Raw genomic sequence first — 18,279 nt, 5'->3', positions numbered from 1 at the left:
CCGCACTCAACCTTTTGAGATATCATGCGATATTGTTACGGGACCGGGTATCGGTGGCGAGCACGACCGCTCGAGAGAGCAGTAGAGTCGGCTCAACCAGAATTGAGGTCGTGACTCTCGGATAAGTCCGAAAGGCACGGGTCCCTTACTCGACCATGAATCGCCAATAATTCGACCGCGTGGGGTAGGGTAAATTGCCAAACTTCAATATACCTAAGTATCCACGCGGCAAAGCTACCGGGGAATTCACACCCTCGACGGACCTCGAGCGGAACGAGCCGTTACCGTGCCCGAGCCGTATGTAACCCGAGCGGAGCTTACCAAGGCCCGTCGGTCCAAATGAACAATTTACTGCCTCGCTATTTCTCAACACACATCGTGCTAAGCCAATGAAAGAAACACAGAAGCGAGCTGGCACATTTAACAGGGGTTTATTTTACAATGATAATCGGGGAGGGGGGGGGGACACAGAGCAGAGTTATCATGAATAAAAGAAATGTAATTTACAAGCAAAGAAAAGCACTTGCACAATTCTACTTAACAGACTGGGCCCACGGACACACACACACACACACACACACACACACACACACACACACACACACACACACACACACACACACACACACACACACACACACACACACACACACACACGAACTGGACCTCGTGGGTCTATCTCGGCCAAGCCGGGCCGGGGTACCTGTCCGCTTCGTGCGGCCACACTGACTCCGAGACCACCACGGTGGGACCGGAACCCACGCCTCCAAATCCACAGCCCACGAACGAGGCCGCTCAACCACGATCACCACTGTCTCAGATCACTCCAGCCACGACCACACCGTCTGCAGATCACTCCAGCCACGATTCTGCAGAACGCACTCTTGTCTCCACAACACTCCTCCAGACAACCACTCTCCTCCTCTTGAGGAGGGAGGAGCTTCTTCTCCCCACCACTCGCCTCCTGGTTGGATGGTGGGTTGTCAGGCGACTCGTGGCGGCCTCCCGATTGGCCAGGCTGAACACTCAATCTGGCTCAGGCAGAGCCAGCCTGAGGTGATAGCTTCCCTGATTGGGCAAGGGATGGTCTGGTGGGAGGGGCAACGACCACCCTCCCACCGTGTGTGTCTGAGAACCCAAACGGAACAGCCAGGGGAGCACCCTATTCTCCACCTCACCCCTGTACGTGACACGATGCACGTGGGCGATGGTGTTGTTGATGTAAAAACCGAGCTAAAAAAAAATAACCCAGAGCGCCCACATGTAATTCCCATTAGACAGAGGGGATGGATTCTAACTGTACACATACTTATCGACATAACTAACTTTGGGACCTGAATGTTGAGTGCCGCATGGTTTCCAGATTCGTAACAATATACAGTAGACTAGGCGTAAGTCGGCAGCGTGTAACTCGTCACTTCGCCTAAGTCGGCAGCGTCAAAAAGTCCCGAATTTATCTCGTGTTAAATCCCTTTGAATAAAGGGTCATCCCTCTGTAAGTCATCATCTCTAAGTCGTCACTTCGTCTAAGTCGTCAGATGTTGTCCGTTCCCGCGTAATGGAAACTCGAGTAAATTACCACTCCTAACTCGTCACACGGAACTGCTGCCTAGTGAGAATCCCGATTTCATGGAATCGTGATGCTCGCTCATTGGTTTACACCGTCAGTGATGGACTATTTATAACTGCGTACACACGTTGATAGCACTGCAGGCAGGACAATGGCGACTAAGCGTAAGCTTACAACTAAAACCTACCAAGAAAAATATGACATTATCCAGTTTTGCGAGGCAAACCCACTGATGAAGAAAACAGCCACAGCTGAGAAGTTGGACATCAAACGGCAGACATTGAACGATATCTTGAAGAATAAGGGCAAGATATTTGGACAAGTGGAGAAGATCGCGAGGCCGGTGGTAAGTGTGAAACGCGTGAAATGTGTGTCCTTTGAAGATGTCGATGACGTGCTCATCATCTGGTTTCGGCAAATGTCGGCTCAGCCAAATATTCGGTTGGACGGTTTAATGTTGCTGCTGAAGGCACGTCAATTCGCTGCGGACCTCGGGCATGATGATGCCAAGACCTTGCCGATGCACTGGACAGACAGATTCAAAGTGAGGTGGGGAATCGGCAAGGTCAAGAAGTGCGGCGAATCAGGCAGCGTGGATTCGCCGATACTGTTTGGATGTGATGCGCCGATACTGTCTTTCGGTGGAGGATTGCCCAGACAACATCATGGAATACAATGGCCGGTTTGAGTCCTTTCTCATGCACCAGATGCCCAAGAGTTTGAGGCAGTCAAACATAACGGATTACTTCGCGAAGGAGTAAAGGATCGATCAAGCTTAGTGTTGAAGTCCGATCATGGTTTTATATTGGCTTGTTTTGTACATTACCGCACTCACTTACACACTGGCATTGAGTGGTAATCATCACCACGATGACTGTGTGTCATGTAATTTGTCACCATACCATCACCAATGGTATATGAGTTGTCTTACAGGAGTTCATTATCTTTACTTTTGATAAACTGATTCATGAATTCCATCTTTGCTTGATCACTTTCCAACTCACCAATGAACCCCCACCTATGCCCCGAGGATTGTGTTTTCCTTATGGTACAATAGCCGGCTCTCACATATACGTGTCCAGGCCACGCGCGACTTCATCCTTCACCCCACAGTCATCATGAATGTTCGCATACGCGTATGTCGTCACATTTCTAAGTCGTCACTTTTTTCTCGGTCTCGATGGTGACGACTTACGCCTCGTCTACTGTATCTCTCAATGGTGAAGAATCGCTTAAACATTCTCGAATCCGGATTCAGATCTTCACCAAAATCGAATCAATTCTTCCTTGTCTCACACACACAATGTGTCCACCAAGTTTTGTCCGAATCTGTCCACAACTTTTGAGATATTGTGCTCCATATCGTTTTTGGCCCCATCTCTCAATAGGGAAGAACCACTTAGAATTTCTAGTAGTCGGATCCAGATCCGCATCTTCACCAAAATCGAATCGATTCTTCCTTGTCACACACCCAACCTGTCCATAAAATTTTCATTCCTGTCCTCAACTTTTTGAGGTATCCTGTACACAGACAGACAGACAGACAGAAAGGGGTAAAAACATAACATCCTTCACCTGCAGTGGCAGAGATAATGACGTGCAGGAGACGGTGTTTTTACGGCACCGGCATCGTTTTGTGCTACACTTCTTGCAAAGACAGGTAAAAGTGACATCCTCGGGTAGTTCACTAATGCAAGGCTCTGGCACGGTTGATGAGTGGTCAGCACTGATGGTCCATCCGAAATCTTTTGGACCTCGTGGTGACTCCATGTTTATCACTGAAGCACACGCGTTTACACCATGTAAAACGATCAATGTATAATACCTCGTGATGAAGAACTTGTACAAGGTCGGCTTCGCAAGTTTGGTGCACGAGCTTGTGTGACAATTTCAACACGAAGTTCTTCAAATGTCTTACACTTTGGACCTGGTTTGACAACTTTGGCCAAGTTTTCCTCTGCGGGTTCAAAGGATTGTGCACCGGGTGGAAGACGTCGACCGAAGCTCTGAAGTTGTTTTTTCTTGGCTTACTTTAAGTGATGATGCTTTGGTTCTTATTTCACTCGTCACGTCAGAGTATGAATAGAGATGATGACTTTTGCTGACTTTCTCATCCAGAGTTGAGAGAGACCATTTTCATGAAGGAACTTGGAGAAATGAACAAGCAGCACAAACGCATCCGCATCATTTGAAAGTATGATTGCACGCTGTGATCCTTGGTTGAGTGTAAAATGTGAGAAATGAGGCGCAAGTCGGCTTCTTCAATAGGTGTCCGAAGTATGTCCTCGACTGTGCGACGACTACTGCCTTTTACAGCTACTCCAGGGATCGGTCCACTTTCAAGGAACGCGACACTTATGACAGTTCCCCACAACCGATTAGCCGATACCTCCAGTCAAATCTGTTTCAGAGCATCTTGAATCTAAATTTTATTGTCAACCGATCCCCAGAACCTGTCCGTTTGCACAAGTAGTAGAGGACCCCACCATTGAGTCCGGGACCAATTTTTCAATGCAGATTCTGGTAGATGGGGCCAAAAAAAGAAATTTTAGCGAGGGTACCCCTCTCAAAAGTGCGGGCTTACTCCACCCACGGGGTGAAATTCAAAATGGCCACCCAAAATCAATATCGTGGTTTAATTTCACTTCTAATTAGTCTAGAACATTCGTTTTGGTGTCTAAATCTATGTTTTGGGGGGGGGGGGGGTCAAGGATTTCAAATCTGTCCATGATAATTATGTATATGCAATACCATAGGGCGTTTTACACTATATTTGCCTTTATTTGGACTTTTTTCCAATCTCCGACATATAATTCGACTGTACAACCTTGAATGCCATCAGACCCAGTTAAAAATGCAAGAAACTGATGACATTTGACAGTTAACTTATCATCAATTCTTAAGTCCTAAAGTGAAGGTAATGTGTGTGCACAACATTTGACACAGCTATATCAAACATGAACATACATGTACTTGTCGTACTTGTCATAGTTAAATTCTACTGAATTAACCATTCTCTATATCACTGTAATCATAATCTTCAATATCACTCTCATCAGACGTTGGCATCTCCTCCTCATCTACACCTTGTATTGATTCTCTCAAGTCCTTTGGTAGAGCTGGCTTACTATACCTCTGGGGTACACATTTTCCATTCTCCAGCCTCCACCCACCGTTCAGTGGGGATGGAATGAGCTCACTTTTATCAAAGTTGAGAAACGGGTAGGACTGATAATTCACTCGCTGCACCTTCAAGTTGTGAGAATCTCTGTCAGGTGGTGTTCTTGATGTAGACTTCCTTTTGAGATGCTTCCACTTCTGAGCTCTGGCTTCACCAAGTGTTTGGCTGACTTTGTCATCATAGATGTATCGCATTGTGAAAATGGCCATGTTGTCCAGAACTTCATTGGAGGCTGTAATTTCATTGCCAAACTGACTGCAGAATTGGGGTGGCCTCTTGGCACACTCCTTTCTCCTATTCTGAACTGGTTCTTTAGATAATTCTGGTTGACATAATTCTGAACTGGTTCTTTGGAAATACTTGCAACCTCTGCTTATTACTAGGACTACTGAAGATGTCAGCAAGTAATTTTGGTGATGGGAAGCTTTCCTCTGCTCTGATGAAAATGTTTCTGAATCCTCCGTTACCATTTTTACTTGCTCGCATACTTCTCTCACTGTCCTTGATAGTATATGGTAAGTCATAAGGATCATTCACCAGGATAAGTGTGGCAGCGGATGTGTGACGCCTCAGTATTAAAGAGAGCATGTTTGAAGCATACTCAGACCAAGTGAACACCTCGCAATCATGTTTATTCCGTTGTTCAGCTGATGGAAGAGATAACCTCCACATGACGCTCATGTCAATTATGGCTACGTAATCACCTGGGACATGTTGAAGGCTTTCCAAGTCGAGGACTTCAATCAGCTTTGACTTCTGAGTTTTCCTCATTGTGCCATTTATGGTAAAGATTGGTAAGCATTCATCAGTGACTCTGTACTCCATTAATCTGCCAAAACAAATTTTTTTTGTTATGTTTCTCGGCCATTGCAATGATGGATGCCATTGCTTTGTTCTCCATTTATTCAGATTTTGCAGGTCTTTTGTCTTTTTTGTTCATTTGTTGGTGGAGGATTGCTGAAGCTTCTTCTAGAATTCTTCTTGACACTTGCTTGCTGAGAACTGATTTTCTCCATCATCATAATCTGACTCAAAGTCCTTGATAAGGTCATCTGAAGCAGGAACACCAGACATTAGAGATCTCAGCTGTGTGTTTTCCACATTGAAAGGGTCGCATTCAAATTCATTAATACACATTTGCAAATCCTGTCCAGCCTTTTCATCAAGTTCCAGTCGATTTCTGGTATTTTCACTGTTTGCTTGTTCAGATTCACTGGATTGGGCAATTCCATGCAAGGATGACCTGACCCTGTTGACAACGTTTACTGTACGGGTTTGTGTGAGCAGCATTTTCTCATTCTTCAAAATCTTAAGCCATCCAGCCTTCAACTTTGAACCCTTGTTCATACTCATCTCAATCCACAGGTCAAGGGGCAGGCAAGAATATGGTTTTCCTGTCATTGACTAGGCAAACAGACCACCTGCCATAAACTGAGCCTTGTCTTCTGGAAGACTCTAGTTCCAGCCATCTCATAGTTTGTGTTATCATACACTTGCAGTCATGGAATCATAAGCCTGACAGATGCCTTGAACTCGTCCCAGTTCTGTGATCTCAAGGCATGGAAATTAATCATTAGAATTTCAGTCATGTTCAGGAAACTCAACCAGTGCCTTGTCATTGGGCTGTCACTGCTTTCCAATCTTCCTAATTCCTGAGCGACTACACTCGTAACTTCTGGCTCTCCTTCCCGGAACACATATGCACGTTGACGTTCTTCATCAGAGGTTGATTTGTCCTGAAGTACCTGCAGACTTGCTTTTATTGCATCTGATTGTACTGTGTTGCCATTTTCTGCTCCAGTTTGGACAATTTGTCTCACTTGTCTCGTACATCAGTCTTGGACACCTCATGCCACGTTTATAGTGCTTGCCCTTTAAAGCTTGGTCCACTGAGCCGTCTGCAATTACTCCTGCTGCCACTAATAGATCTGACAAGCCTGATCCCTGGAACCGTTTGTTCATGGCAGATATGAAGGAGAAATGCATGTGGAAAGGCCCAATGAAGGGAAAGATGACACCAAATTCCTCCAGATGTTCGTACTTGATCTGCACAATGTGGGCGTATACAGGTTGATCAACAACCAACAGAATGAAAGGCATGTTCTTGGCTTTTGCTGCCGCAGCGACTCTGCACATTACCTCATGTACTACCATCTTGTTAGGAGGACTTGGATATGTAAAGAAGTAGTATGGCTTACTCTTTGTTACAACAGGTTGAACCGTCATCGAGAAACCGGTACGTACTGGACTCCGATTTTGTACATGCACTGCAGATATAGACTTGCCAGCTGGTTTATATAATTACATCCATAATAATAAGTATTTAAATCTGACCATAGTGCAATGTCAGCCCCAAAACTGACAAAAAAATCTCTGTATCGGCATATATATTGTAAAACGCCCTCTGGTGTTGCATATACATAATTATTATGGTCAGATTTGAAATTCTTGACCCCAAAAACATAGATTGAGACACCAAAACGAATGTTCTCGACTAATTAAACCACAATATTGATTTTTGGGTGGCCATTTTGAATTTCGCCCCCTTGGGTGGAGTAAGCACACACTTTTGAGAGGGGTACCCTCGCTAAAAATCTCTTTTTTTTTGGCCCCATCTACCAGAATCTGCATTGCAATATTAGTCCCGGAAACTTGGTCACGGATTCAATGGTGGGGTCCTCTACTAAAGAGGTTTCGTAGCAGGGGTAACGGACGTCAAAGGTAGTGGTTCAACAGAAGATCTTCTTTCACTCTCTGCATTTATGAGCTGTGATTTCATCGGATTAGTCGTTGCACCGTCTCGATTCTCGATCTCGTAAGGCAGAAGACGTAACGTCGTAGTTAAGGATATCTGCCGTTGCCATTCCTCTTTCTTTAGCAATGTCAACAGTCCTTTGAGCTTGTTATAACTCTTTGACGGCATTTACAGGTTGCTGGTTTGATGAAACATCTGAGCCTGTTGCACTTCGAAAAGTGGGTAGCTTTTACTTGTGGATTGTAGCTGACGGAGGTTTTGAGCATGAGATATACCTTTCCTCGCCTTCGAAACATCGAATAAGCTTCTTTCCCTGTTATCAAAACCACTGGAGTAACTTTTTTGGGGAATTTGATGCTGGCACACGTTCGTTGGTTAATACGTCGTGCAGCCTGACCTCACCTCCGCTGAGATTTGGGTTTGATGATGTTGCATGTTGGTCCTCCATTTGAATCGAGAGCCTTCCTGTTGGCTGGTGGTGCATTCTCAGCTCGTAATCGACTCGTGTCGTGTTCAGTCGTCGTTGAAATGATTTTCGAACAAGATGGACCTCATGATGGGCAAGCTCTCATTCAGCAATATCGTCTTTTCGTTTTATTTGGCCAATGATCCCTCCAGTTGACTTCTGAGATCCTTTTATTGTCTGTTCGAGAGCCACGTCGACACCAACTGCATTAAACTTTCCATTTGTTCTTCGAACGACGAAATAGCCTTTCGTGAACTTGTCATAAACTTCAGGACGGCGTCTCTCAAGATGCAGCATTTACTCGAGGAACAGTGAACCTCATCTTAAGTAGTTAACTCTATCAAATATATGAAAAAAAAAAAGCAGGAAGGGCCTCATTTACTGTGTGCAGGGAGAGGACCCAGTTTTCCCTCCATGTCAGCTCTAATGAGGCACTTCAGAAGACCTACTCGATGTAAGAATCCTTCGAGATACTTGCACTGCTCAGAACGCTCAACATCTTTCTCTTTTTTTTTTTTCTGAATGAAATCATCGAACGATTCGAGTGCATCTTCTGATGTTGTGTTCAGCTCGTGCAACATGAGTTGTGCATCTTCTGTCTTCCTGTTTTGCATTGCATCGCCGAAATCGCTTCCTTGTGTCGTTAATGCAGCCTCATCTTCCATGGTGCTTAAAAATGCTTTCCATTTCAGTCTCTCTCCAACTTCTGCTCGCATGAACATTCCTTCCACTGACCTTGCATCGTTGCTACCTTTCAGGACACTTTGTGTCACTTTTGGACCAAGCACATGATTTTCATTGAGGACATTTTCTAACCCACGACTGACAATATACTTTCCAATGCATGCAAGGACTGTTTTAGTTAAATGGAAGGATCCCATAAGAAGCACAATGTTGTTGTTTTAATTTGAGCTGCAATATGGTAAACACCTTCATGACATATAACTGTCAGTGCTGATTGTTTAACTGTCAGTGCTGATTGCTGGAATTCCTGGTGTTGGCTAAATGGTTAGGGTGGTAGGCTTGGGATCCTAAGATCATGAGTTCAAATCCCGCTCAGCTGTTTGAATTAATACCTGGGGGGGGTTGACTCTGTTTGTCATCCTTCCGAGGTTGGCAAAATGAGTGCCAGCTTGCTGGTATCCTGTGTCGGAGTGGCGACCCGTCCAGGATTATGTCCAATAGCCAAGGAGACTGCTTACACAGCACCAACGCTCTGCGCAGAGTATGTTCCCAATGGATGGATGATTGCTGGAGATGCACAAGTAGGCTTTGGAAATTTTTCATAACTGAATACACACTGTCATAAGCCATAACTGCTTATGATGGCAGCATTGGGAGAAAGCCAACATGTTGTCAAGGAACATTAGCTTTTGAGATTATGGCATGAATACCAGACCATGCCAATGTACTTTGGTTGTTCAAACCACTCGCAGATTGCACCAAACCTCTCTCTCTCTCTCCATCTCTCCGTTTCTCTTCTTGATCTCATTACATGGTAAAGTGAAAGCCTTTTCGGTGACTCAAGTCTGGTGGGATGGTCACAGGCGTCCGATGGTATGCGATAAACTCAGCTTTTGACATGGAAGAGAAGCAGCATATTATATATATATATATATATATATATATATATATATATATATATATATATATATATATATATATATATATATATATATATATATATATTAGTCATTAAAAAGTACGAATACACGACCCTGGCCATAAGACGTGTGGGGATTTTGAGGTGGACGAGTTTTGGTCAGATGCGTATGACACCTTATTGGTTCACGAATCAGTAAGTGACCACTATATTCGTTATTGCTGTCTGTCTGTCTGTCTGTCTGTCTGTCTGTCTGTCCCGAGCAGAGCTCCGTGGGTTTTGATCCGATCCTGATAAAATTTTGGTGGGAGGTTTATATCATGATCTAGTTGTGTTTTCCGGAGAATGGGCGTGCTGTGCCCATTATGGGTGGAGCCACGCCCAAAAAACGTGTTTTTAGGGGGTAGCCGGTTTCAAGTTACATCTTCTCCGAGGGGCATTGTGGAATCTGCCAAGGGTTTTCGGTATTTGGTTAGCCCAATGGCACCTGCACGGCCCCACCGAGCTCGATTTTTCATTTTCCTCACAAGGTCACGAACTTAGAAAATGTCAAAAAAAATCAATAAATTTGGCATCGAGCTCCTCGGGTTTTCAACTGTTTTGAATGAAAGTTGGTATGCAAGTAGTGCTCTTTGAGTACTACAACTTTCATCATTTACGTTTTTCCCGATTCCCGCCAGTTTGCCCGTGGCGTCCCCTCGGTCAAAAATTAAAAAAGGCGAACCGTGTACATTGCTCGTGAACCATCGCCGTCTCCAGACTTGTCTTGGTTTTTATCGTTTCTTCTCAACTGGTTCCAGCTATGCCAAATGCCGATGGCCCCAGGAGGGTAAAACTCATCTCATTTTACAGGAAATTTCATGAGGAATCCAAGGAACGTGTCACATTTGGCACAGCTGTAACCAGAAGTGGAGAAAAATGATGAAACCCCAAAGGGGGTACTCTACGCAACTTCCCAAAACAATATGGCATCATTAAAAAAAACTTAGGCGCAGGATTCCAGATGTCTACCCAAGATTTTTCCCTTCCTTATGCTCGAACAGGATCCAGTGAGAAAACTCGTGCACCTCAAAACTCCGACAGGTCTTATGGCCGCTGACTGGCTGTTAAAGCCATGCACAAGTTGTATATTCCGTGCAAGGAAAATCCTTCCTTGGATCTTCTGAACTTCACGCTCTCAAAATCAATTGTTCGACACACAATGGCGTGTTGTTTTTCATTGTGGGCCGGTGTCCGTGTGTCGCACCTCTGTGGGAGATCAAGGCTCTTAAAGTCATCGGCATGGCCGACCAGCAGGCTCTCCCACAGGGCCTACTCCTTCATCACCGTAGACCACTTTGTGGTCTTTCTATTCATTCTTTGTCTTGCTCACCAGCATTCCTTTGTCGCTCTCTTTTCCCGTCTGTGGATTCGCCTTCCTGTGTCTGTCCAATCGTGTTCCTCCCTGCACTGACTGCTTTAAGGTTATAGGTGACCTACATTTCATGTCGTCTCTCATTTCAATTCTTGATTTATTTATTCTTTTAAATTTTTTTAATTGCCACTCACCTGGTGTGTTATTGATTTTAAAGTTGTGAGAAGCTGCAGGATAAAGTGCGTAAGCACGTTTGTGTTTCAGTTGGCGGGATCTACACGGTGATCCAGACAAAGGCGAAAGTGACCTGCGATGAATGGGGTGAGGACTACATACTTATCGGACCGTACTTTGAGCACAATGTTCGTACGCAGGTGGAACTGATCGAACCTACGAAACCAGCCCTGAAACGCACCGTCGACTCCATGAATAGCCGCGGAGTGAAGGTGAGCTTGAAGATCTCGATGGTGTTGAGAAACCCAACTCTAGAATAAATGTTATGATCGTTACTGGTTTTCCATCTTGGTGCTGGTCCTCTGACCGAAGGCCAGTAATAACACCAACGAAGGTCCCGAGTGGCCGGTCCGGAAGGCAGGTGAAAAATATAGGTGGTTATCGGCAAGAGACACACCGCTGCCTTGCCCTGTCAAAAGTTTAACCAAATGGTCATGAACTGAGCACCGATATCTTTACTTGTATTTACATAAACATCATTACTTGCTCTGCATGCAAGGTACTCCGCAAATGCAGCAGAGGAACATCAGCTGACCATAGATCTCATTTCTGTGTTGGTCGGTCGACGAAGCAGATCGTTCATCGCAGACCTTCATCACAGTGATTAGCCAATCGGATTCCTCCATACTTTTTTTCTTTCATTGTCACACATGTTTACAATAAGCACAGGTGAGGAGATAGGAGTTCTTATGACTTGCTCACCTGTTTCGATCAATCATTGGTCTTGACCTCTGTGTGATCTTACATACGCTTCTTGACGATGACGCTTCTCAGTGAGGTTATTGTACACGCAACCAGATTGGTCTTGGCTTCTTGGACATTCCTTAACACCTTCACTCATTGTGGTTGTGTGGTTCCTCCATCTACTACTACACATTCCCTAAGGGCCATAGCAACCCCCTTTTGGGGTTGACCCTTTTACACTTTGTTCCCTTGGGACAAGGGGAATATGATGTTTGGGCAGGAATTTATAATTTGTTCAGGGTGCCAGAGATAGCTCTCTCGCCTACTCTGCACAAAGGACACTGTTGCATCTTCAATGTCCACCAAGTAATGCCGGCAGACGGGACGCCCGTTTAACGTCCGTCCGAGGGATGGGCACGCCACATTGATGAATCTCCCTGCTTGTGAAACACCAGGATGACAGTTTATCGCTGGATTGGGATTCAAACCCAGGCCAGACGGCTTAGTGGTGAGTGTTGCGTAGCACTGTCTACACTATAACCAAATTAATGTGCCCAGGTGTTCCTTTAAATCCTTGGTTCCAGAGGATGGCAGCAGGTCCAGTGCAGCATATACACAGCAGTGGAAGAGGTAATGTAACAGGTGACAGTTATATCTTGTTCTTCGTCATTTCTGGGCAGGGTATGACTGCAGGCAGCATTGTTTGCTGGGGGCACAGCTGTGCTTGCTGATGCAATGCCCCTGTGAGTGTGAGCGGGAATTTGTGATTTGTTCAGGATGCCGGCGATAGCTCCCCTACTCTTTGAAAAAGACCTTTGAAAACCGTTAATCTTTTAACTTCCACCGACTAATGGATCTTTATCGGCCACCAACTACCAACTAATGCCGGCTGTCGGGACACCCAGTTTAACGTCCATCCAAGGGACGGCACATATATCGATGATTCGCCCTCCCTACAATACACCAGGATGACAGTTTATAACTGGCTCGGGATTCAAACCTCGGCTAGACAGCTCATTGGTCAGTGTGTGTATACCTCCAGGATAACCTGCCAGCCCAATAAGTGAATTGATGAAAAGGAAGTTAGTCTCAAACTCTGACTTCTAAACAGTGGCTGCCTCTCGTGAGATGGGAGGATGTAACGACATGAGTAGTGATACCCCAGTCGTAGTGCATCGGCCAATAGAATGGCCTACTGTGCTTGTTGTGCATCGTCCGATGTGAAGAACGGTTTCTGGTTTCTCAACCAACTGAGCAGCGTGATGTAGTTGGCAGGTCTCGTGCATGTTTTAGAGCCCCAGAAAATCTCGTGGAATTGTGAAACCAGAGAAGGACATTCGCCCTTTTAATAATAATAATAATAATAATAATAAAAATAGGACCACGTGTCCTGAAGCTCACCTGGATCAGGAGCAACAGTCACTTAAACCCTCCGCAGACCTCCTTAGACCCTGATTTATTTATTTTTATTTCTAAATGCAGTGAAGTGAACAAACGGAGGTACATCATGGGTGATGAAGGTTGGAGTCAAGCTTCACTGAAATTGTGTGTGTAGTTTCAGAGTAGAGAGCAAATGCCTATTTTGGCAGTCATACCCCCCACCCCCCACCCCTCCCGGTAGACCCCTTTAATGAGTGCAGATTTTGATTTGGTCAATAAACCTTCGTGAGGCATCAGATCTCAAGCTTGTGGCCAAAGTTTCATCAAAATCGTGTGTTTGGTTCAAGCGATAATGACACTCACTCACCCACACACTGCTCGATCGCATAAGCTCACTCAATTCCAGGTGAGCTAATAAGAATAAGAATAATTATTATAATTGTATTTGTATAGTACCTTTTGCTTATAGATTCAAGGCGTTGGTGTTATTGGCTCTTTTGGTTTGGTTTATTTTTAATTATGATTGTTTGTTTTTTTTGTAATCTTTATTTCCGATGTGGGTTTTGCATTTTCTTGGTACCCTGTGAGTCCGTCCTTGTTGGTACCCTCATGAAACCTGGTTTTCTCTTGCCATTGGTTGTAGCATTTTGAACAAGATTTTTTGAGCCAACTTTAATGTTCATTGCTTTGAATTGCAACATTCGTCGTTGCTCCGACGGAACATGATTTGAGGACTGGAGGGTGCAGGTGTAAATGCAAGGATGGAGAATCACAAAAACGAGATGTGGACAGCCGCATGGCGTAACCTACCGAAAGGTATGGCGATGACTGAAGGTTACCAACGTGTGTTTGGCAGGTGTATTTTGGTCGCTGGCTCATCGAAGGGGGACCTTGCGTCGTCCTTTTCGATCTACAGTCGGCCGCTTGGAGCTTGGACTTGTGGAAAGCTGAGCTTTGGGAGAGTTCCGGAGTCGGCGTTCCGTGGTTCGATCGTGAGGCCAACGATGCTGTCTTGTTTGGCTTCCTTACCACCTGGTTCCTTGGGGAGGTGAGATATGGCGTGTGAGAAGGTGGGTCGGAAATGCCTGAAAGGCTCCACAGTTCGCTTAGTTTTCCTCTTCTTCTTTTTCCTCCTCTTTCTTCTTGGTGTGATAGGTTTGATCAAAGTATCAAGCTCCCACACACGTGCCAGACTTGTGTCACTCAGTGGATTTCCGCTTGAAATCGATAAAACTTGAACAAATGGTGATGGACAGAACAACGCTTGCATCGTCTTCACCTGAGTTTCTGATGTTAACGTTAATAGAAGGACAGAATAAAGATTAGCGTATCGACATTGGCTTGAGCTCGGAAACATGTGGCCTCGATGCACTGCACTCACCTGCACACATCACGCATCATTGTTCTTCACCTTGAAGGGTTTAACGTCATTAAACGCACCTTTCAGCTGTTGACTCGCAGCAATCAATTTGTGTACAATTGCCATTTTCGAGTAAGCCTGGTGTTGGCTTCGTGGTTGGGGTGGCTGGCTTGGGATCCTCGGGTCCTGAGTTTGTGGCCTGTTGGCTGCTGGATTAACACCAGGTGGGGTCGACTCAGCCTGTCATTCTTCCGAGGTCAGCGAAATGAGTACCAGTGTGCTGGGCCCGGTGTCTGCCCCGGTTAGATGAGGTGTACCATATCCCCGCGTGTCGTAAGAGGCGACTAAAGGGTTGGCATCAGGAAGGGCATCCGGCCATAAAAACATTGCCTCAAGAAGGGAACCATGATTGTCATGGAGCCCGCAAAGCTAACCCCTGCTCCAGCAGGGGAAAATGGCTTTAAAATACGTGCTTGCCATTTTAGAGGTGCTGAACCAGGATTTTGTGAATGTTTTAAATTGCAAGTGAAAGCTGTCATTGAAATGCACGACGTTGTGAACCCACGTAACCTCAGTCGTCCACACTCGCATCTTCAACCGTACCAGCAAGACTCATTTTAAGTGTGCGTTTCTATGTCGTGGGACACGTCGACAGACAAGGTTTCTACACTCGTGCTGGTCTGCAATTCTTCCACAATGTGCATCAAGTGAACGTTTGAGAGGAAGAGGATGCGTGACTGAAACCCGATATCCGGTCCTCTGTGTGTTGTTCGGGGGTTCCTGCCGTTAACACTCGGTGTTTGCGTTTAATACATTATGACAGTACGACACAGGGGGCTTGTATTATGACGGAACCTGGGTTCGGGATTCACCACAGGGGGGACTTCTCGGACTCTTCCCGACCTCTGGCCCTGTAGGCCGCGGTGCCATGGAGAAGTCCACGACCCGTCGGGTTGTCGAGCAACTTCGGATGCCGATTGATCCCACCAAACCTGGCAGGATCCTTGCTCTAAAATGTGTTACCTTTTCCGGTGGTTTGGCAATGTCAATTGGGGTATGTACCCTCAGTGCGCACCTGTCTATTTATTTGTATGGCCAAGCGGTACCATGAGTACGCACTGGCTAATTGTGGAGCCAATCAATGTGGCAGAACTTCCCGTCTATCTCATCTTTAAACGCTAAATCGTGAACAAGCACATGGATTTACAAACACAACCAAGCAATCGGTGTAATCAGTGGCATGTATTTACAGGCACGAAGGATAGACTAACTCTGAGCACTTATTCTCCTTCGACAAACTTATCATAATCGGCTACAAACACAACATGGCGCCAGCAGGATCATACCATGTAAGCGTCAAGAGGAAGAACAGAAGCATAGTTCATAGGAGCTGCAGTTCCCGGGAGCAAAGGTCGTGCCGTGCCCTTTGACTATTTCAACACCTCCTTTTGTTGTCAATCATCCTCGACTTGAGGACCTCCCGAGAGCTGACGCTACCACGTCTTTAACGGGTTTCCCACCCATTGCGTTTGAAAACAGGAATGTTGTTCTCTCTCTCGTCTTCTGAATTTGTGGCTGTCTGTGGTGCGGTGTTTCAGAATGTGGTTGTGTGTGTTGCTGTATGTGAAGGCTAATAAAAGAAAGAAAGGAAATTTATGAATAGCGGGTTGCACCTGATATCAGAGAGAGAGAAAGAGAGACACAGAGCTGAATTGTACTGTGTTGCATGAAATGGCAATCACTATATGAGCCATGAATAAAAGAGGATTTAGAGGGGGAATAAAGGAAGTACAGGAGGGGTGTAGAGGAGGAAGATCTATCATAGCACACACAACGCATTTGTCCCACTCCCCTCGAGACAAGGGGTGGGGTCAGTCTGGGCACACAAACTAACGATATAACTGACTCCGACGTATCATGGATGTTCATTTCACCCGACGACCGGTTTCATAACTGCCACAACATTTTGTGTTGTGGACTGAGACCTGTGGCGATGTTATTGGACTTCAGTCGGACGTACCCTGCTGCCAGGCAAGTGAGTGATGGGTGAAGGTGGTGCTGCCCAAACTCACTGCTCACCATTTTTTTTTTGGCTTTGTATCTCATCCTTAGCTTGAACTCACACCGCCTTGTGTGTTCGATAATGAGCCAGGAGTCTTTGTGAGCCAGGAGCTCAGACTTGCTGCTGTGTGTGTGTGTGTGCCTTTCAGTTTGCGGCGCAGTGTGATGAGGTTTCTTACGTCGTGGCACACTTTCACGAGTGGCTTGCCGGCATCGGCCTGATCATGTGTCGGATGCGCCATCTGCCCGTGGCCACGATATTCACGACGCACGCCACGCTCTTGGGACGATACCTCTGCGCCGGAGCGGTGGACTTCTACAATGGTCTGCAACATGTAAGGCCGTACCCAGCTGCACAGCGATGTTGAAATTATTCCAAACTGCACCAGAAAGGGGCACAGCTTCTTATCTGGGAAGGATTAGTACCTCCACCACTGAAGGTGGACGAAGGTTATGGTTTCACACCTGTCTGTCTCTCTGTTTGTGAGCAGAATATCTCTTAATGTTGTAAGCTGATTCGGACGAAACTTGGTGGAAAGGTTGGGAGTGTGATGAGGACAAATTAATTCAATTTTGGTGAAGATCCAGATGTGAGAATTTTTTAATTTTTCAAGTGATTCTTCACCATTGGGAGATAGGGCCAAAAATGATATAATATCATGATGCTTCAAAAAAGTTGTGCATAAGTCACGACAAAACTAGGTAGATGAGTTTGTTAGGTGATAAGAACAAGCCGATTCGATTTTGGGTCAGGACCGGATCCAGATCTGACCTATCAGTCGAGTGGGATGGAAAACGTAAACTGTTCAGCCAGGTGGAGGTATGCGCTCAACCAAGTCCCGTTATAGTTTTTGTTGTGTTCCTTGCTCGTACAAACTGCAGGCATCCCTCACCACCCACAACCCCTTCAACTCCACTTCCGCTCACTTGTGGCTCTCATTCCTGTCTCCCCCCCAACTTTGTGTCTCAGTTCAATGTGGACAAGGAAGCAGGTGATCGTCAGATATATCACCGTTACTGTATGGAGCGCGCCGCCTCAAATTGCGCTCACGTGTTCACCACGGTGTCACAGATTACGGGCGTCGAGGCCCAGCATCTTCTCAAGAGGAAGCCCGGTGGGTGCTTGACTGGTGTACTTTTTGTGCCCTGTAAGGTAACCGCTCGTCTCTGACCATCTGACTGTGATTCCAACCCTCAGACATCATCACTCCCAATGGCCTCAACCTCAAAAAGTTCTCCGCAATGCACGAGTTTCAAAACCTGCACGCACAGAGTAAGGCGCGCATTCAGGAATTCATCCGTGGCCATTTTTACGGGTACGTTGGGTACTACGACCCCTCCATTTACCTCGCTCGGTGAACGCAGGCGTGCCGTGAGTGACGATGTGCGATTCTCATTGGCTACGCCCGATACCCAATCAAAAACCTTTTCGCTTCCAATTGCCGAATTATCTCCCCCAACCAATTTGTCTTGTGTCCCCTACATTTGTCCTTCCTCCATTGTGTTTGTCTCACACCCCTAACCCCTCTCTGCGGTGTCCCGTGGACATTGCTTCTTGTGTTTTCTGGAAACCATCGCTTTTAGTAAAATTTTAACATGTCGTTGCTGCTACATAGCTTGAGATCTGGACA

At 45.8% G+C, this 18,279-nt stretch overlaps 1 protein-coding gene across 2 annotated transcripts in view; it reads left to right on the top strand.

The window, feature by feature from the left end:
* The window catches only part of GYS1 (glycogen synthase 1), a 38,234-nt gene that overhangs the window by 9,846 nt on the left and 10,109 nt on the right, over nucleotides 1-18,279 (top strand). For both annotated transcript variants that reach the window (XM_085863078.1, XM_085863079.1), the window contains exons 2-6: nucleotides 11,194-11,375; nucleotides 14,084-14,275; nucleotides 16,798-16,983; nucleotides 17,619-17,763; nucleotides 17,847-17,964. In XM_085863078.1, coding sequence (XP_085719204.1) covers nucleotides 11,194-11,375; nucleotides 14,084-14,275; nucleotides 16,798-16,983; nucleotides 17,619-17,763; nucleotides 17,847-17,964 — 823 coding nt within the window. The remainder of the gene's footprint in view (nucleotides 1-11,193; nucleotides 11,376-14,083; nucleotides 14,276-16,797; nucleotides 16,984-17,618; nucleotides 17,764-17,846; nucleotides 17,965-18,279) is intronic.

Source organism: Eptatretus burgeri, chromosome 17 (genome assembly GCF_056783735.1).
Source record: "Eptatretus burgeri isolate ZD-2024b chromosome 17, Ebu_testis_v1, whole genome shotgun sequence".
Classification (NCBI taxonomy): Eukaryota; Metazoa; Chordata; class Myxini; order Myxiniformes; family Myxinidae; genus Eptatretus; species Eptatretus burgeri.
This window is presented reverse-complemented; position numbering and strand designations above follow the sequence as displayed.